Source organism: Oncorhynchus nerka, linkage group LG3, assembly GCF_034236695.1.
Source record: "Oncorhynchus nerka isolate Pitt River linkage group LG3, Oner_Uvic_2.0, whole genome shotgun sequence".
In the NCBI taxonomy this organism is placed as follows: domain Eukaryota; kingdom Metazoa; phylum Chordata; class Actinopteri; order Salmoniformes; family Salmonidae; genus Oncorhynchus; species Oncorhynchus nerka.
The window spans coordinates 13,966,873-13,988,460 of record NC_088398.1 but is presented as its reverse complement, the minus strand read 5'-3'; the positions used below and the strand labels follow the sequence as shown (position 1 = coordinate 13,988,460).

Sequence of the window (21,588 nt, the reverse complement as noted above, 5' to 3'; positions counted from 1 at the left end):
GTGACGTCAAATCCATCAGCTCAAACTGAAGGAGAAGCCAACTGGGCCAGTAAAGTCAAGTTGTTAGCTAGCATTGCTAAGATGGCATATGAATGAAAAGTGAAACAGAAACACATTTATTTTGAAAGTAGTCACATAAGTCAAGCATTAGTACGGCACATCGTCCATATTTTTTAAATCGGTGAGTAACATGATGGTTAGCTAGCTAGCAATCTCCGTGTTTTGAATTGACATTTTAGCCCATAGCCTGACATGCTGACTAGACAAATTCAGAATGAACTATGATAGCTGAGTTAGAATTTGGCTAGCTGTCTTGGCTGACAAAGATGGGAATTGCGTTGTTGCGTCTTGGCTGACAAAGGTGGGAATTGCGTTGTTTCGTTATTGGGTACATTTGGTCTACATTGGATTGACATCCTTCCTGTTTATTCCTATTTATTTACTGACAATTAATGTTATCATAATTTATCTTCATTTCAGTGTCCAGCTGAGCACCAGAAACAATTGGCCATGCTGACGTGTGAGTTCTGTGGCGAGGAATTGGTGTTGGAGGAGGACATGAAGACCCATCTCCTCCTGAGCCACCCGGAGAATGACATGGGCTGCACCCTCTGTTCCTGGTCCGGAGTCGCCTACGACGAACTCCGCTTCCACATCAATACCACACACAAAGAGAAACAGGGCCATGACGGAGTAGGAGCAGAGAGTAGAGGTGGTCACAGTCTTGTCAGGCCCAGCTCAAGTCCTACTCCCACTACCACCATAGTGGACAATCACTGCAAACAAGCCATTGGTTTGTCTAGGTCTGAGGGTTCTGAAGGAGGAGTAGACAATGGGAACAGGTTTGACACCATTGGAGGAGGGGTCTCACCCAGGACATCCAATAGCACACTGGAGTCTAAGGAGCAAATTACTGAAGCTGGGGGGGAGTTCGGTGGAGGGCGAGCAGTGGCCATTGTTGTATCCACCTCTTCAGTGTCTACAGGCTTTCTGAGATCAGCTCAGGACTCCAGTAGGCCTACTAGCAGACACTGTAATGCTGAGGAGTCTGTGGGAGTGGGATCCGCAGGGCACACCACAGTCAAACAGAAGCGTTTCTCCTCCCCACTTAAAGGTTTATTTTTGTGTGTCTGAAATGTTTGTTTATTCAACATGTTGTTACATCTTTACTGGTTTGTTGTACTGACTGACGTTAGTTGGTTTTGTCCCACTGACTGGCGTTAGTTGGTTTTGTCCCACTGACTGGCGTTAGTTGGTTTTGTCCCACTGACTGGCGTTAGTTGGTTTTGTCCCACTGACTGGCGTTAGTTGGGTTTTGTCCCACTGACTGACGTTAGTTGGGTTTGTCCCACTGACTGGCGTTAGTTGGTTTTGTCCCACTGACTGGCGTTAATTGGTTTGTCGTATGGACTGTTGTTAGTTGGTTGTTTATACTGACAGATATAATTTGTCGTACGGACTGTTAGTTGGTTTGTCGTATGGACTGATGTTAGTTGGTTTTGTCCCACTGACTGATGTTAGTTGGTTTTGTCCCACTGACTGATGTTAGTTGGTTTTGTCCCACTGACTGGCGTTAGTTGGGTTTGTCCCACTGACTGGCGTTAGTTGGTTGTTTATACTGACAGATATAATTTGTCGTACGGACTGTTAGTTGGTTTGTCGTACGGACTGTTAGTTGGTTTGTCGTACGGACTGTTAGTTGGTTTGTCGTACGGACTGTTAGTTGGTTTGTCGTATGGACTGTTAGTTGGTTTTGTCGCACTGACTGGCGTTAGTTGGTTGTTTATACTGACAGATATGGTTTGTCGTACGGACTGTTGTTAGCTGGTTGTTTATACTGACAGATATGATTTGTCGTACGGACTGTTAGTTGGTTTGTCGTATGGACTGTTGTTAGTTGGTTGTTTATACTGACAGATATGATTTGTCGTACGGACTGATGTTAGTTGGTTTGTCGTACGGACTGATGTTAGTTGGTTTGTCGGTTGCTTATACTGACAGATATGATTTGTCGTACGGACTGTTAGTTGGTTTTGTCGCACTGACTGGCGTTAGTTGGTTTATCGTACGGACTGATGTTAGTTGGTTTGTCGTACGGACTGATGTTAGTTGGTTTGTCGTACGGACTGATGTTAGTTGGTTTGTCGTACGGACTGATGTTAGTTGGTTGTTTATACTGACCGATATGATTTGTCGTACGGACTGATGTTAGTTGGTTTGTCGTACGGACTGTTGTTAGTTGGGACTGATGTTAGTTGGTTTGTCGTACGGACTGATGTTAGTTGGTTTGTCGTACGGACTGATGTTAGTTGGTTTGTCGTACGGACTGATGTTAGTTGGTTTGTCGTACGGACTGATGTTAGTTGGTTTGTCGTACGGACTGTTGTTAGTTGGTTGTTTGTACGGACTGATATAATTTGTCGTACTGACTAATTAGTTTGTTTGTCGTACTGTGTGATATTACTGTTTTTTTGTATTTTGACTGATATGATTGTGTTTGTCATATGGACTAATAGTTGGATTGATGGCCTATTGATGAACTGTCAATGCATCCCATTAACAGTCCGTGCTGTCTGGCACTCGTGGGCTCTTCCTCACTTTAGTCGTCGATTGCATCACTATTTTGTAAACCTCATCAGTTTGTTTTTTGTACTGACTAATATTAGGCCTAGTTGGTTTGTTGAACTGAAGCGGATTACAATAATCCACCAATACAAAGCATAGATAGGCAGGAGCTAGTCAGTCTGCCTTGCCGCTTTGTGGACAACAACTCCCATCGTTAGGGCGGGAAGACATGTATCTTGTCAGTATATCCATAATCTTTGGTTATACTGACTGATTGATATCTGTTGGTTTGAGTAGAGTAGTACTTTATTGATCCCAACTTGGGAAATCGTTTTCACTCAGCATCACTAATAAATTACAAAGACAATGATAAAAATGCATAATAAGACACCTGCATGTTAGTAGCCATAAAAGATGGAGACAAGTTTAAGATAAATACTGTTGTCTATCCTACTGCTGGGAAACAAGCAATAACATTCCTATTAAGAAGGCACCATAAATGAGTCATTTGTTAAAAAGCCTCGTGGCTGTGGGTAAAAATGGCCTTCTGAACTGCTCTGTGGAGCTTCTGTGCAGGATGAACCTGCTACCAAAGCTGCTCCTGTGTGGCATCAAAGTGCTATGTGGAGTGGGTTGAATTAGTCTTGTCATCATCCTGTGTCTCATTGTTATGTACTGTGTGTCTGTTGTCGTAGAGAAGCGGTTTTCCTGTCCTATGTGTGCTCTGGTCTGCACCGACGCCTTCATCCTACAGGAACATGTTGAATTACACTTGCTAGAAGAGAGCCCAGCTGAAGGTACAGGATCTACAGTTCAGAACATATAGACCACACAGTTCAGCACAGAACACACTGTGACTGTACAAACTCATGACAGCCTTGAGTCTACACAGTTCAGCACAGACAGAACATGAGGCCCAATCCATTGTGTTAAGTCTCTGACTCTGACATAATCTGTATCTGTCTTTTCAGAGGCTGTCCTGGGGGCCACATCATCAACCGAGGCAGCATCATCCAGCAACAGCTCAGGTTCGTCTCATTCCTTTCATCATAGGAACAAATATAGTTCAACCAAACAAAGGAAGAAGCCTGTCTATGGCAGATCCACAGAGGTTGAGGCTCTCTCTCTGCCCATGTCTTACAGATGAAGGTCTAATATTCCCCCAAAAAGCAAAATGAACTTGCAAGAGAGGTTTTATCTCAACAAGAATAACTTGGATGAATAATGATTTAGATAAAAATGCCCCGTCGATATCCCTTTTAACCACTGTGTGTCCCTGACCTCGTCCTCAGGTGGGAAGAGTTATGAGTGTCCCCTGTGTTCTGTGGTGTGTGGAGACTGCTACTCCCTACAGGAACATGTGGAGCTGCATCTTGACTATGGCACAGCCACAAGTGCAGGTATGGCTTGATTTAAACAATCAAATGTGATGGGAACACAGGTTTCATTGGGATTTTATGTTTACACTTGTGGGAGTTGTCCTAAAGGGATAGGGCTAAATTCAAAGTCTATCTTAAGGAAGAAATATGAAAAGCAGAAGAAAAACCATGGTAGCAATTGAAGGGGAAGAGTTTAGTCTAATAATTTCCCCATAATTGCCAAAGATGAGGACACAACAGTTCACCTGACCCAAGACTGAATCCAAACATTACACTGTTGTTTGTATGTGCATTTTACATTGACTGTACCTTTTTCTGCATTTGTTGATAACAAAATCTGAAAATACTCTGGATACATTCAGTAACATGATAAGAATATTCCTGGAAAATAATGGGCATAGGTGCAACGTAATACAAAATAAATAGTTTGAGTGGGAGGACTAACTGGTGTCTCCTAGTGGCCACACACCTCTCCAAAGTGTGCTAAGTTCCTAAGTCATTTCAAGGAACTTTTGACTCAAAGAAAAGTCTTAAACTATAAGGTGCTTTTTTGAGCTCTCCAAGCTGTGCCGTTGAGGAACTAGAGCAAGCACAATTGTAGTTGTTTTGTTTGGAACACAGTCCTGCGTCCTTGCCATCACACAATTACTGTTGTTGTTTACACAATCCCAAAATTGTCCATTTATAAATCGCAATCTGGATCAGATGGGCATCATTTCAAAGCCTGTTATATTGCCAACATGACTAGCGAAGTTATAAAATACAATATTACAGTGATAGGCTTTCACAATGCAATTCAGAGAACCAGATCATCATTTTGGTGAGCATAGAAATGAGTCATGAGTGCATTCAGGTGCGTGTGCCTCTGCAAATCTTCTTCACAATTAACAAACATGGGCTCATTCTGTTCAGAACAACACAGGATATTACGCCAAGTCATCTTGTACATCAAAAATAGTGATAATTTAAAAATAGAAAATAGTGATCATAAATGGTGACACTGTATATGACAAGTTTTCTGATATGGAAGTGCACATTTACTCACAGGTGTTTGGCTTGTTTGTATGACATCAAAGTGAGATTTATTATAATTCTCAACGTCTGATCTTTCAAAATACATGGAGTCCTTTTTAATTTACAGCATTTCCCTCACTTGGACAACAAAACATTTGCAAAAGTTGCCCAATTAGCGGGAGATATGGGCACAACTTCTTGTAGGGCGAGATGCTCAAGTTCAGAACTGCTGTCAGGCAAAACCCATACAGTGCTGTGAAGCGCAGAGCCAGAGCTCTGACGTCATGTATAGCATGTATTGTACAGCCAGTACGTTCCAATTTACGCATTTATTAATGCCCAAATCTGCTATTTTCTTCCTGAATTATGGGTACGAGTATAAAAGGTTCATGAGAAATCTATTTAGTTCCCACTTATCCTTCCAACACGTTTTATTTCCTGCTTAGATGTAGCCATGTTATAACAACGTTATGACTGTTATTTTACCAGAGAGATAGAGAATGGTGTAATACCCCATATTTGATTTGCACAAGCACTCTATTGCCAGCCAACTCCTGAAGTTGCAATATAATGTGTAATTTGTCCTTTGTGATCGGTTTTGAACTATGAATTTCCCTCTGAGGACTATAAAGTTTGAACTGAACGAGCCAGCTCATACCGCTGAGCTCACACATGCAGCTGTCCTCACAACAGTTTTGTGTGTACAGGGTTGATTCCCATGGTGAATTCGAGAGAGGGAATTGTGACTGACGCTGTGTTGCTGTGTGTGTTGCAGTGAGCCCTGGCTCAGACCTGAGGCTGGCCAGACGGCTGCAGGAGGAGGAGAAGCAGAGGAGGAAGGAGCAGGAGGCCAAGAGGGAGGCAGAGGAGTTCAAGAAGCTGCAGGTTCTTATAAAGCACAACCATAATAAGCCTGGAGTAGTGGATTTGACCTTGCTGCATAATGCACCATATGACGCGTCTGTGCTTTGTCACATGGCTTATGTAGGAAGTGTGTGGTTTATTTGTGTTTCTGCACGTCAACAAGATTTACAGTATACGTGTGTCTGCTTATGTATGCTGAGTGTGGTGGTGACCTCACCCTGACCCCTTGCTGTGTGTGTGTGTTTAGAGGCAGTTTGGTGTGGACAGGAGGGGGGGCTACCGCAAACAGATGGAGAGGACCATGGAGAAAGCCGTGTCTCGAGGTGTCATGGTGCCTGCTCACTTCCACAACAAGAGAGATGAGATGATGGAGGCTCTGGCCTCAGAGGTCGACGATGGCAGGACCAGAACGCAGGGTGTGTGTGAGATTCAATTTCTTATCCGGATCTTGACTAACATAGCTCCCTCATTATTTACTATGTTCTCAAACTGAGTTGTTTAGATCACATCATGTTATGTTTATACAGCTGTCTATCTACCACCTACATCTCTCAATGTTTTGCATACATTTTATTTAGCCTACAAGGTATGCATGTCATTAATAACTGTCTTCCTTCAATTGATTAAAAACTAAATGGCAGCTCCACCTTAGTGCTTTCTTTCTCTCCGTCTTTGTCATTCTCTTTGTTTATTGTATTCCTCTCATTCTGTCAGGTGTGCTGGGTGCTCTGTATGTTTACTACCAGAGGGAGGCCAGAGACTGTGTCCACGTGTGGCTGAGTGCTGACACAGACCACTACTGCTCATCAGAGGGGGATAAGGGCTGGGGATGTGGCTACAGAAACTTCCAGATGCTCCTGTCTTCTCTGCAAAGAATGGCGCCCTACACTACCTGTCTCTCAGGTGCACACAGACAGAAACACGTATATCAAAACATCACATTCTACAATTGTTTACCATTCTCTCAAATCCAGTAGCTGTCTGGATTGCTTAATGAAACGGTTCAATTGCAGACCTCTCAAAAAGCCATTTCGCCATGTAATCTCCTAAACTAACTTTCTCTCTTAAATCTTCTATCATGGCATCTTTTCCTTGCCCCCCTCTCTCTCTCAGAGGGGTCAGTACCCAGCATCCCACAGGTGCAGGTGTTGATAGAGGGGGCGTGGCGGGAGGGGTTAGACCCTCAGGGCGCCACCCACTTTAACCAGCGACTACAGGGCACACGGGCCTGGATAGGAGCTACAGAGATCTACGCTCTCTGCACCTCCCTCAGAGTCAGGTTAGAGCCCAGAGAGTCACACACAGAATGTTAACATACTACATGCATTAGAACATAACACATTTGTGTAGCCAGCTATATTTGAATTAGATACACCTGAATGGACTCTCACACTGAGTATACAAAATTAAAAGAACACCTACTCTTTCCTTGACATGGACTGACACAGGTGAATCCAGGTGAAAGCTATGATCCCTTATTGATGTCACTTGTTAAATCCACTTTAATCAGTGTAGATGAAAGGGAGGAGACAGGTTATAGAAGGATTTTCAAGCCTTGAGATGATTGACATGGATTGTGTATGTGTGCCATTCAGAGTGTGAATCTGCAAGACAAAAGATTTAAGTGACCTTGAACGGGGTATGGTGGTAGGTGCCAGGCGCACCTGGTGTGTGTCAAGAACTGCAACGCTGCTGGGGTTTTCTTGCACAACAGTTTCCTGTGTGTATCAAGAATGGTCCACTACCCAGACATTCAGCCGACTTGACACAACTGTGGGAAGCATTGGAGTTAACATGGGCCAATATCCCTGTGGGGCGCTTTTGAAACCTTGTAGAGTCCATGCCCTGACGAATTGACGCTGTTCTGAGTGCAAAAACGAGGGGAGGGGCTCAATATTAGGTTTTCCTTATGGGTTTGGTATACTCAGTGTACACACACAGAGTCACTATAGAATGTACATGGTTGAAAATGGATTCTGTTCTCAGTCAGTTACCTCTAACCTGTGTCCCCACAGTGCCCGTGTTCTAGACTTCCACCAGCCCACGGGCCCAGGGGACACCCACCCCCGCCTCTTTGACTGGGTGAAGCAGTACTTCTCTCAGACTGCCACCAGAGGCGCCAGACTACCGCCCCGGGTGGTGCAGACCACACAGCCACCCCTCTACCTCCAGCACCAAGGTAGTCTTAACATGGGTTTAGTGGATTGGATGGATTAGCTGATGATGGGTTACTGATATCCAATGTAGAATTTGTTTATGGCGTGTGTCTATTTGATGTTTTCTTGTGTGTCGTTTAGTGCTGAGCGATTAGTGCTTTTTGAGGTCGGTTGTATTTTGGTTCGATCATTCAAAAATAATCACGGTTTTCGGTTCCGATATTATTATTTTTTACATTAAATGCACTATACATTTTGTGGGTTGAATGCTGTAACAACACATCATAAAACAAAAGTCCCATGATGGTAGTGACTGCCCATTTACTGCTTATCACTTATTCACATTTACTTTAATAAAATATTTGAGTTGTTGTGTATATTACATTTGTTTTATTCAATGACTTTATTATTTCATTCCAAGTCATCTCATCTCTATAGAGCTGCTGCCTATGCTGTCTGACAAAATCACTATTTTACTCGTTCTTCAAAGTAAATAAAGCATACTTTTATGATTGCTGAATACCAACTACCAATCACTTAGAACATGTATTTTCAGGTAGAGATACCTCTCGAAGCAACTGCTTTCTATCTCGCTCGATCACGCGTGCTCCACACAGACCGGACTAGTAGGTGGGTGCGCAAAGGATTATAGTCATTGTAGTTAATTACCACATTTTCTGCACTAAAATATGTTGAAAAATGGCCTGTTGGCAACTTCAACTCACTACTACATTGCACAGTTTGGGCTTGATCTGATTTATCCCTACAGAAACTGCACATCGAGCTCACAGAACAAAAACAAATTAAATGGAATTAAAATCATTTAATCTGTCGGTCAATTAGTGATTAAAAACTGAAAAATAACTTAAATGTTGTTAATCGCTCAGTACTAGTGTGTTTGAGGGAGATTTGTTTGTTTCGTATGTGTGTATACCTGACGTCTACGTTATCTCTAAAGCCCTGTTCACATTGGCAGTTTGAAGTGACTCAAATCCTATTTAGTTGCATATCCGATTCAAATCTGTTCTGTTTCTTGCAGTCGGAACTGCCAAAAAGCACCTGGAATCTGATATTTCAAGCCACATTTCAAACCACCTTCGTAGGTGTTTTTAAAGTCCGATACAAATCTGATTCCCGGCCATGTGAACGGTCAAATCAGATTTATTTGCCCTCAAGTGGTTTTTAGACTTATTTGGCATATCTTGTTGCTTGCTAGCTACTCCGTTGACAGTTTGACAAGAACATCTGGTCGTAACTTGCTTGTTAATTGTTTAAAAACAAATGAGTGACTGTTCTAGAAAGCTAAACTACTACCTACCTAGCTAGTTGACTGCTGTGGCTAGCCAAAAGATTCCATTTGAAAGTTGGATCATCTTATCCTTTTGAGGCTTTAAGTGTTCTTACATTATGATTTTGAACATGCAAAGCAACTGGGGAGACATCCATGGCAGGCATTGTTATCACCATAGCTTGCTATATAACTTCTGAGTGATAGGAAGCATGAGCACTACCACCAATCAGCCTACACCACTGTGCACACACCCATAGTTACTATGATAACTAGCGTAGCCATGTCAGCAAATGAATAATGTCTCAACACAAACACATCTGATTTGCTCACTTGTAACATACTGTTTTGAAAGTCAGTAGTCCAAAATGGATTTGAAAAACATAACTGATTTGGGCATTAAGACCTGCGGTGTGACCAAGGCTTTAGTGTGTTTCCTCCATGTCTTCTATCGACATCCTCAGGTCATAGCCGCTCAATAGTAGGAGTGGAACAGAAGAAGAATGGCAGCCTGTGCCTGTTGCTCCTGGACCCTGGCTGTACACCAGGAGATGTGAGGAAACTGCTGAGCCAAGATGGCTCCACTGTTAGCACAGCTGTCTGCCGCATGAGGAAGTTCCCTGGCAACCTGAAACATAGGCAGTACCAGGTGGTGGCTGTAGAGGGCGTGCTCGCCCCCATGGAGAAACAGGTGAGTCTGAGTGGCTCTTAACTGCATACAGTTGTAAAGTGTTTTGCTACGATGTGCACTGAACAGCGAATCAGCTATTCGATATTGATTTGGTTTTTGTTTGTCAGACCCGCATTCTCAACTCAAGAACACTGCAAGCCGAGAGGATCCCTTGATGCTGGAATGCAGTTTTGTAAATGTATAACTGCCAAAAACAGTTCATGTTTAATTTTCTTGGACATTTTATTAAGGTAATAAATGATGTATTTTAATATTTGCCTTTTTCTCTGTTCTGTTCAAACCCTCAACATATTTCATGTGTAGAATTGGGACCTTGTAGAAGTTGTAAGGACACACTCTGAGAATGGAACATGTATTCATATATTTATTGAACTACCAGAAATGACTAACCAAACATTATAGATTGACTGATTTTTAATGGAATATCTACATAGGCGTATAGAGGCCCATTTATCAGCAACCATCACTCCTTGTGTTCCACTGGCACATTGTCTTAGCTAATCCAAGTTTATCATTTTAAAAGGCTAATTTATCATTAGAAAACTCTTTTGCAATTATGAAAACTGTTGTGCTGATTTAAAGAAGCTATAAAAGTGGCCTTTAGACTAGTTCAGTATCTGGAGTATCAGCATTTGTGGGTTCGATTACAGGCTCAAAATGGCCAGAAACAAATAACTTTCTTCTGAAACTTGTCAGTCTATTATTGTTCTGAGAAATGAAGGCTATTCCATGCGAGAAATTGCCAAGAAACTGAAGATCTCGAACAACGCTGTCTACTACTCCTTTCACAGAACAGCGCAAACTGTCTCTAACCAGAATAGAATAGAAAGAGTGGGAGCAAGAGGACAAGTAGTGTCTAGTTTGAAAAACAGCTGCCTCACAAGTCCTCAACTGGCAGCTTCATTAAATAGTACCCGCATAACACCAGTCTCAACGTCAACAGTGAAAAGGCGACTCCAGGATGCTGGCCTTCTAGGCAGAGTTGCAAAGAAAAAGCCATATCTCAGACTGGCCAATAAAAAGAAAATATTAAGATGGGCAAAAGAACACACACTGGACAGAGGAAAAAAGTGTTATGGACAGACGACTCTAAGATTGAGGTGTTCAGATCACAAAGAAGGACATTCGTGAGACGCAGAAAAAATGAAAAGATACTGGACGGGGGCTTGACACTGTCTGTCCAGCATGGTGTAGGCAATGTGATGGTCTGGGAGTGCTTTGAATATGGTAAAGTGGGAGATTTGTACAGGGTAAAAGGGATGTTGAAGAAGGAAGGCTATCACTCCATTTTGCCATATCCTGTGGACGCCATTGCCATACCCTGTGGACGGCGCTTAATTGGAGTCAATTTCCTCCTACAACAGGACAATGACCCAAAGCACAGCTCCAAACTATGCAATAACTATTTAGGGAAGAAGCAGTCAGCTGGTAATCTGTCTATAATGGAGTGGCCAGCAGTCACCGGATCTCAACCCTATTGAGCTGTTGTGGGAGCATCTTGACCGTATGGTACGTAAGAAGTGCCCATCAAGCCAATCCAACTTGTGGAAGGTGCTTCAGGAAGCATGAGGTGAAATCTCTTCAGATTACCTCAACAACTTGACAACTAGAATGCCAAAGGTCTGCAAGGCTGCGATTGCTGCAAATGGAGGATTCTTTGATGAAAGCAAAGTTTGAAGGACACTATTTCAATTAAAAATCATTATTTATAACCTTGTCAACGTCTTGATTATATTTCCTATTCAACTAATTTCATGTATGTTTTCATGGAAAACAAGGACATTTCTAAGTGACCCCAAACTTTTGAATGGTAGTGTGTGTGTGTATAATATATATATCATAAACGGAGTGCATCCATGGAGTGACGCCTGGAGAATCTTTGCCCCACACTCTTTCACTAGAAGTAGGAATAGACCAGCCCCCCTCATGTATTGTCAAATCAGAAAACAAGACCAAGTAGTTCTCCCCTTTCTCAAACATGAGTCTGGTTACATGGGGAGACATAGAGACCACTGATGATTTAGTGTTGAGTCACACTTTAACCTTCTGTCCTGTTCCAATTGAGGAGGAACATTCCGCAGCTTTTATCTTCTTACAGTATCTAGGGGCCAGGGCCCTCTGGGTACGTGCGGCTTCAGTGAAACAGATACACACACATATACTCTCTCACAAACACAGAAGACACACACCCTCACTCACACCCTCCTGGAAAGTCACTTGGCCACACGATCACTACTGTGAGAATAGGACAGATATTTATTTTTTAAGTTGCTGGTGAAAAGGACATTCTGTAATACATATTATTCCCAGGCCACCGACTGGAATGCTCTAATTACTATTGAACTGGTAGGACCGCAGTCTGTGGGTTGGTTGAAGGAACTTCTCTGGTACATTCTTTCCTCCAAGCCTCTGTCCTGATTCCTGTCCATGTCCTCTCAGCAATGTGACAGCTCACTGATAACTGACAGTTGTGTGGATTGCGACTTTGCATGTCCTTATCAGTTCTACTGAAAATAAATATGTATTGTATGTATTGGACATATAGTACTGGCATATTAGAGAAATTGCACGAACTGGTGAAAGGTTATTTTTATGGTTTATTGTCCTCTAACAAAATATGAGTCCATCAGCAGTATTAGGGTCCATGCATGGCCGGGCAGCCAGAACATGTGGAGAGATGGCATTTACCACAACACTTTTCAATCACCATTTTTTATTAAGTTTAATCAAATATATCAACGCAAAACGTTAAAAAGAGGGGGAAAGTGCTGTATTTTAGACTGTTTTGCCTCGTGATTTGTCAACTCGACAAGTTCTCTATCCTTCACACTGGAGTGCTGCTACAGGCTCTTTGCATGCCTTAACCAATCACATTCACAGAAATCGCAGGTCACGCGGGCTGGACACAACGGCATAAAGTTTACGGCAGTCTCCACTTCCTCTGGTATTTATTTAGCAAACCTGATAACACATCACACTAGACAAGCCAAAACTCTTCCATAAATGTATCAGCATACACACTTAAACATTAGCGATCTGACATGTTGTATTGCATGGAAACAATTTTTTCTTCTTCAGTATGATCAACTGTAAACTACTAATGGCTGCAGCTGCATAATCTAGCCTTATTATGCGCTGTCTTTCTGGCCAGGGTAAAGGAAGCGGTAACGTTGTGTATTTATCATCAATTTGTGAGAAAATGTGAATTGGATCAAATGTGGTTTATATTGAAACTTGAACTGACTAGCCTACCTAGACTTTTTCAATCCAAAATTATTAACTGGAATTAATTGATAAACCTAACAGACTGAGTAAATTTGAATTAGGCCTAGAGTTGCATAGGGCGGGACTACATGATGCAACAAACCCGCATACAGAAAGCTTTGTCCAATCATGTTGCTTTCTCTGTGTATGGGAAACAACCTTAGTCCTTCTTTAAAATATCATTAATATGTAAAGTACAAGATTGCTGCAGTTTGATAGTGTTTTCATCTTCCAAGGACATTCGTGGGTTTTTTTTTAAACCATGTGACCTGATTATAAAAACGGGTCCCATCAAAGCCCATATTTTTTTATTAATATCAAATCAATACATAAAGCACATGAGGGAACACAAGCATACATAGATTACAAACAATAGACAATCGAGCTAGGGGGTACAATATCACATTACAATTACACAAGGACCTTAAGGGACATGCATATACTTACAATTCTAACAGCTTTTTTGTTAGTAGAGCATTTAACCGTCTTAAAATACAGTTCAATTTCTTTTTGTAGGGTACGAAAATGTGGTTTTCTGTTTGTAAATTTACATTTGTGTATATGAAATTTGGCCAAACGAATAATGAAATTAATTACATAAAAATGATTCCGCTTATTTCTATTGTATGTAAAGAATCCAAACCTTTTTACAACAGATTAATCACGTCATACCGTATAAGGTCCTGAGTTTTACCTGGTTACGTTACCAGAACAGGAAAGGCTATAGCACCAGAATAATTTTTCGCCACACCACTCTGTCGCACAGGGTGGAAAGTGTGTGTGAGAGTGAGTGCGCAACATGTTGACAAAACAATAATGAATTTGGCCTCACAAAAATGTTTCTCAGTTAATTTTCTCAGTAAAACAAACTAGTTAAGAATACCGGATTTCCTCTGTAGCTTAATCAAAATCGTTCTCCCGTTTCTCATCGGTCATGAGGGATGTAAAATATGTCACATGGACTCTGAAACGCTGTGTTTAAAAAGCGCAAATCAATCTGACGTGCGCCCGCGCAGCGTGGGCCTGTGGACAAGGTTACACAAATTCCCTAATGCTGCGAACGCGCTTAAATTGTATAAACCATCAGTAGTCCTCTAGCACAACGTGAATTTAAAAAAACGCGGAAACGTGTGTTTGTCTTCTGCGTGTCTTCTATTGGGACAGTAGGGGATATTCGGGGGCGCATTGCACACAGAGCTGCCCGCTATCCATCATAAACCCTTATTTTTGAGAACAGTTGTGAATTGACTGCAAGAAATTCCCCGGGGCCAGGGATTTCATAGTAGCCTACCGCGATTGTGGATTTTGTGACATTGGCATACAATGACAACTTCCACCCGTACAAAGACAGGTAGGGAATACTGCGCGCTCTGTGCAGTGCGTGGAGTTATAGTTGGAGTTCAAATAGGTTGCTATATTGCCTATTGCAGAATACAGTGCCTACCCTTGTATTGCCATTTTATCATGTTACTTGAATGTTATACCAGAATCTGAGTGGCATAGTTAGAAAGTCATTATTTTTGTTTTCTATGTGTAATACATAGGTGTGTAAGACATGTTTGCATATCTGAAGTGTACATTACTGTATACAGGCATATATATTATGCACTGTTGCATGCAAGATCTGTCTCACCCTTTAAGCATCGAAAGGATTATAGAGGACCATGCATGGTGGACAATGCTTGAGCTTGATGGACACAAACTAGGCTACTTTTTTTGTTTGTGATTCAGACCAGCCTGTGAACAGAACAACATGCTCTCTGCCCCTCTAGGATTTACAGATAGAAATGCATTGTTGCACAGCAAACCCACTATTTATATTTACTGCAATATTTACTAGTCCTTCATAGGAATACTTTTTTTGTGCCCAGACTTTGTTGATAGGTACTTGAGAGTTATTCAATGTCTCCTTTTTGTTAAGGGGGCAAGCTGGGATTGTTACATACATTTTAGGACTTTTGAGTTAATGGCATGTAGCAGTTGCTTCATGAAGAATACAACTTTTAAATGCCTCATGAGCTTAGGTCAACTGTTTTACCCCACCAGAACCCAAAATAGTGTTATTTGTTATATGGTTTCATAACTATCATTTTGATATCATTAATGGTCAGTCCTTGCATCCATGGCTCTGTTTGTTTAAATATCTCCAGCCACAACCCTCCGCTGTGTACCAGTTGTTTTTCCAATCCCAGATTTCCCCTTTAAACATTTCCACTTGACTTCCTCCTGGCTCCCTGTGATCTGATAGCTATATAAACATTTGTTTGGAATAACAACTTTATTTACTGGGCTTTTGGGGTGTTTATTTCATATTTTTGTCTAATCAAGCACAGTGTTTCAACTTTAGATGAGTAGGACTTCGGCCTCGTGCCTTCTCACATGACTGGAGGTGAATGGTTATTCCCTGTTGTGTGTTAATGCTTACACAGATCCAGATTGTTTGAATGAGTGGGCCTTTGATTAGGTCTTGTCTTCTCAGATCATTTGGATTCCGCTGAACACCAGGTTCTGGACTATATGCTGGTTCCTCACAGGAACTTCAACCTGATCAATGGGGTCCACTCTCCCGACGAGGTCGACCAGATCCAGAACTGGGAGATCCGAGACTCCGACATATTCATTGTCACTTATCCCAAGTCAGGTGAGTACTGGAGACAGCACGGATATACTTACCTAGAATACCCAGATTACCGCTTTAAAAGCAGTTTACTGCCTTTAAAACATGCCTGCATAGCTCTTTTCATCTCTTCCTATAAGGTCCTCTAACACAGTTTATCAGCTCAACTGAGTAGATCTCGTTCAGTGAGTTTACTTTGCTTATCTGTTAGTGGGCTCTGTTCTCAACCTATATCAGTCCAGCAGCCCAGATAAGTGAAAGAAATGTCCTAGTTTTTAAACCCCCAAAAATAGTATTTTTCGCTTATCTCCCTGCGCAGAACCTTGCCTGCATCCTTATATTAAGTGGAATGCTGCATGCCCAGTTATCCTTGGCTGAAAACAATGGTTTAACCAGGCTAGATTAAAGTGTAACAGACACCATGTCCCATAAGCACCATATCAGTGCAGGAGTAGCACAGTGACGGTAGGCAATGTCCACATTCAAATACACTATATATACAAGTATTTGGGCACCCCTTCAAATGAGTGGATTTGGCTATTTCAGCTACACCCGTTGCTGACAGGTGTATAAAACAGAGCACACAGCCATGCAACCGTCATAAACAAACATTGGCAGTAGAATGGCCTTACTGAAGAGCTCAGTGACTTTCAATGTGGCACCGTCATAGGATGACACCTTTCCAACAAGTCAGTTCGTCAAATTTCTGCCCTGCTAGAGTTTCTGGTGCTGCTATTATGAAGTGGAAACGTCTGGGAGCAACAACAACTCAGCTGCGAAGAAGTAGGCCACACAAGCTCACAGAACGGGGCCGCCGGGTGCTGAAGCACGTAGCACATAAAAATCGTCTGTCCTCGTTTGCAACAGTCACTACCGAGTCCCAAACTGCCTCTGGAAGCAACATCGGCACAAAAACTGTTCGTCAGCAGCGACATGAAATGGGTTTCCATGGCCGAGTAATGACACACAAGCCTAAAATCACCATGCGCAATGCCAAGCGTCGGCTTGAGTGGTGTAAAGCTCGCCGCCATTGGACTCTGGATTAGTGGAAACACTTTTTTTTTTTTTTTACGAATCACGCTTCACCATCTGGCAGTCTGACGGACAAATCTGGGTTTGGCGGATGCCAGGAGACCACTATCTGCCCTAATACATAGTGCCAACTGTAAAGTTTGGTGGAGGAGGAATAATGGTATTGGGCTGTTTTTCATGGTTTGGGCGAGGCTCCTTAGTTCCAGTGAAAGGAAATATTAACGCTACAGCATATAATAACATTGTAGACAATTTTGTGCTTCCAACTTTGTGGCAACAGTTTGGGGAAGGCCCTTTCCTGTTTCAGCATGACAATGCACCTGTGAAAAAAGCGAGGTCCATACAGAAATGGTTTGACGAGATCGGTGTGGAAGAACTTAACTGGCCTGCACAGAGCCCTGACCTCAACCCCAACGAATACCTTTGGGATGAATTGGAACACCAACTGCAAGCCAGTACTAATCGGCCAACATCAGTGCCCAACCTCACTAAGGCTCTTGTGGCTGAATGAATGCAAGTCCCCGCAGCAATGTTCCGACATCTAGTGGAACGCCTTCCCAGAAGAGTGGAGGCTGTTATAGCAGCAAAAGGCGACCAACTCCAAATGAATGCCCCATGATTATGGAATGAGATGTTTGACGAGCAGGTGTCCACATACTTTTGGTCATGTAGTGTAGAATCCCTGAGAAATAAAAGTTTACTACATTTTCCCCCATCAAAATAACCCCTGAATTGTCAGTTAAACAGTGTGTGGCTGTTATCAAGGTAGTGAGGTGAAAGGGCTAAGCTATCCAGTATTGTACGTTCTATGGTAGGACTGACTTGCCATATTGTCCCTGCACGGACAATTCATGTTTAAAATGAATTGACATTACCTCTGGGTGACCTGTAGTGTCCACTCTGCTGTGATTGACAGGGACGATCTGGATGCAGCAGATTCTGACTCTGATAGAAGCCAAAGGTGACGTCACTCCAAACACAGAGCATCTCAACGCGCAGCGCGTCCCATGGATCGAGCTGATTGGCAGTGAGAAGGAGTTTAACGCCACCCCTTCCCCCAGGCTACGGGTCACCCACCTACAGTACAAGTTCATGCCGCTCCCCGTCAGACAAAAGAGGGGAAAGGTCAGTGGAATGCAAGGCTCATTTTGGTAACACTTGGGTATTATTCTGTGGTATTAGCACTTCATAATTAGCACTTTGGTATTAGTGTTAGCCTGCAGGTATAGTGCTTTATTACTTGTTATGTATGAGCCTTTATAATGCTTTAAGGATTTTAATATATTATATCTCTATGTATCAAAATACTCTAAATGGTCGGTATACATGCTGATTATAAGTCTTAGAATGCATAATACCTGTAGGCTTTAAGTGTTACCCAAAGTCTATCACTATAAATCATTACCTTCTGGATTACTTTCATTAAAGTATTACTACTGATATTGATCTAGTTTTTTTTATAGTCAATCTATTGATATGCAGTATGACCTTGCTTCCCTAAGGTGATCTATGTGGCCAGAAACCCTAAGGATGTTCTCGTGTCCTATTACCACTTCCACAAATATGCAGCCATGCTGGAGACACCGAAGGACTTCAATAATTTCTTTGAGAAATTCATGGAAGGGAAAGGTAAGAAGAATGTGAGCCGTTGGTCCTGTTTAAGGACTATGCATTTTGTACATGATGTTCAAAGCCAAGTATGTTTTCTATGGGGAGTTGGCACTAGCCAACAACGCTTTAATTGTGATTATTTTTAAATTAATGTTGTCGAAAACCTTCTAAACACTTTTTCCTGTAGTATCCTTAGGTTCAGCTGTGCTTTCATGGTGGTAGGCTGGGTATGAAGTATCCATTTGAGTCTTTGCTGTGTGTGTTGCAGTTTTTGGGAACTGTTGGTTTGAGCACATCAAGACGTGGTACGCTAATAGAGACAACATGAACTTCCTGTACATCACATATGAAGAGATGATCAAGGTACCAAGTGGCGAAACCTACCTGTCCATCCTGTCCTGTACTCAGAGTTGGCTTGTGAGTTTACATGAGTCTCAAAGCATGAACGGTGTGTGTGTTGCAGGACCTGCGCTCCATGGTGGAGAGGATGTGCAGGTTTCTAGGGAAGGATTTGACAGAGGAGCAGATGGCCAGTGTGGTAGAACACAGCACCTTTAGAACCATGAAACAGAACCCGCAGGCTAACTACAAGACAGTGCCCGACTCTCTGCTTGACCACAACAAGGGCACGTATATGAGGAAAGGTATGCACGTCACACCTTCTAAATCATAATATAATGTGATAACAGAATGGTCGCCTGTGTCCTTATCAATACACTTTGGTATGAGGATTTTTTTTGTGTGATTCAGAGAGACCATTGCACAAGCTGCATATTATTAAGAGCAATCACAAAGGGCTTACAGTACTACACTTGTAACACCTGGCCCCCACACATTTACACTGAACCAATGTTCCGATAGATATACAACCATCTGGATTATAATTTGTGCAAATCTAAAGGACAATTTAAATTGAAAATGTATCTATTTATTATTTAGGGCAATTCCGCCACTTTTCAACCTCATATTAATGATCTTTACTACATATGTGAAAACGGCACGTTAAAAAGCTACGGTCCTATTGTTTTTTTAAAAATCTGTCACATCACAGGGTAGGATTAAAAGTAAGAAACTGATTTACAACAAATTTCTAGCCAGAGGGAGGGTATTTTCTTGCTCCCCACGTCACTGTGAATCTCAGTGTTGGATGTTATCGGGTAGAACTTTTTAACCTTAGATGTTTTTATACGAAATGTAGAAATGTGCCATTTTCACATATGTACGTACACTGGTATTGTGCTGGAGATGTTGAAAAGTGGTGGAATTGCCGTTTAATACTCTTTTATATTATTGACTGATTTCCATCCACACTCTTGACAGGGACCATTGGGGACTGGAAGAACCATTTCACTGTTGCACAGAGCGAGAGATTTGACAGTGCCTTCCAGGAGAAGATGTGGGACCTGCCCCTCTCCTTTGTGTGGGACATAAATGACGTCAATAGTGCCACGTGATGACATCATAGTCACGTCTTTCAGGGATTTTTTAAATCCTTGGGCGGGCCCCTTAAGTATTTTTTGGGGGTCACCTACAGTGGGGCAAAAAAGTATTTAGTCAGGCACCAATTGTGCAAGTTCTCCCACTTAAAAAGATTAGGCCTGTAATTTTCATCATAGGTACACTTCAACAATGACAGACAAAATGAGAAGAAATAAAATCCAGAAAATCACATTGTAGGATTTTTAATTAATTTATTTGCAAATTATGGTGGAAAATAAGAGTTGAGTTGAAATAAACGATCCCAGAAATTTTCCATAGGCACAAAAAGCTTATTTCACGTGTTTACATCCCTGTTGGTGAGCATTTTTCCTTTGTCAAAATAATCTATCCACTGGTCTCAAGTTGAGGGTGTGCAATTGGCATGCTGACTGCAGGAATGTCCACCAGGGGTGTTGTATGATAATTTCTCTACCATAAGCCACCCCCCGTTTTAGAGAATTTGGTAGTACGTTCAACTGACCTCACTTCAGACCACGTGTAACCATGCCACCCCAGGACCTCCACATCTGGCTTCTTCACCTGTGGGATGGTCTGAGACCAGCCACCTGGACAGCTGATAAAACTGTGTTTACACAACCAAAGAATTTCTGCACAAACTGTCAGAAACAGTCTCAGGGAAGCTCATCTGTGTGCTCGTTGTCCCAACCAGTGTCTTGGACCTGACTGCAGTTTGGCGTCATAACCAACTTCAGTGGGCAAATGCTCACCTTTGATGGCCACTGGCACACTGGAGAAGTATGCTCGTCACAAATTGATCCCGGTTTCAAAAGTACCGGGCAGATGGCGTGTATTGCGTTGTGTGGGGTTTGTCAACGTTGTGAACAGAATGCCCCATGGCGGGGTTATGGTATGGGCAGGCATAAGCTTCGGCCAACAAACACAATTACATTTTTATCGATGGCAATTTTAACGCAGATACCATTACGAGATCCTGAGGCCCATTGCCATTCATCCGCCACCATCACCTCATGTTTCAGAATGCACAGCCCCATGTTACAAGGATGTTCACAATTCCTGGAAGCTGAAAATGTCCCAGTTCTTCCATGGCCTGCATACTCACCAGACGTATGTCAACGTATGACAGCGTGTTCCAGTTCCTGCCAATATCCAGCAACTTTGCACAGCTATTGAAAAGGAGTGGGACAACATTTCAACAGCTTGATCAACTCTATGCGAAGGAGCTGTTGCTCTCCATGAGGTAAATGGTGATCATACCAAATATTGACTGGTTTTCTGATCCACGCCCGACCTTTTTTTTTGAAGGTATGTGACCAACAGATGCATATCAGTATTCCCAGTCATGCAAATCAATAGATTAGGCCTAATTAATTTTTCAATTGACTGATTTCCTTATATGAACTGTAACTCAGTAAAATATTTGAAATTGTTGCATTTATATTTTGGTTCACTGTAGTAGTTATCAATCCAAAATGTATCTAGAAAACAATGTACATTTTCTATTTGGAGGGAAAAATAGTTTGGCAAGTGTACAGTAACTTCTCATGCGCTGTACCCACATGGTTTCAGTCAGTTTTGAATGTGTATAAAAAAGTATTAAATGTTTAAAGAATTAAAATACATTAAAAAAAGCATTTGTCTTGACTCAT

General features: G+C 42.0%; 2 protein-coding genes across 4 annotated transcripts; both read left to right on the top strand.

Annotated features, from left to right (window-relative positions):
• The first annotated feature begins 74 nt into the window (after window positions 1–74).
• On the top strand, window positions 75–10,208 carry LOC115102383 (zinc finger-containing ubiquitin peptidase 1-like). 3 transcript variants are annotated; one of them, XM_065008642.1, is made up of 12 exons: window positions 75–181; window positions 481–1,114; window positions 3,261–3,362; window positions 3,537–3,593; window positions 3,858–3,965; window positions 5,734–5,843; window positions 6,070–6,238; window positions 6,537–6,725; window positions 6,936–7,101; window positions 7,838–8,001; window positions 8,535–8,608; window positions 9,731–9,819. In XM_065008642.1, exons 2-11 carry the CDS (start codon window positions 511–513, stop codon window positions 8,603–8,605), a joined length of 1,740 nt encoding a protein of 579 aa, XP_064864714.1. In that variant the 5' UTR covers window positions 75–181; window positions 481–510; the 3' UTR covers window positions 8,606–8,608; window positions 9,731–9,819. The 3 variants fall into 3 exon arrangements, with proteins under 3 accessions (XP_064864714.1, XP_029478151.2, XP_064864708.1); XM_029622291.2 differs by lacking the exon at window positions 8,535–8,608 and adding an exon at window positions 10,065–10,208 and having other exon boundaries at window positions 77–181; window positions 9,731–9,957; XM_065008636.1 differs by lacking the exons at window positions 75–181; window positions 8,535–8,608 and adding exons at window positions 196–361; window positions 10,065–10,208 and having other exon boundaries at window positions 9,731–9,957.
• A 3,676-nt stretch (window positions 10,209–13,884) lies between these two features.
• LOC115114432 (amine sulfotransferase-like) lies at window positions 13,885–21,564 on the top strand. Its single transcript, XM_029642668.2, has 7 exons — window positions 13,885–14,572; window positions 15,701–15,862; window positions 17,787–17,995; window positions 18,373–18,499; window positions 18,750–18,844; window positions 18,945–19,125; window positions 19,802–21,564. Exons 1-7 carry the CDS (start codon window positions 14,545–14,547, stop codon window positions 19,933–19,935), a joined length of 936 nt encoding a protein of 311 aa, XP_029498528.1. The 5' UTR covers window positions 13,885–14,544; the 3' UTR covers window positions 19,936–21,564.
• Window positions 21,565–21,588: the final 24 nt, after the last annotated feature.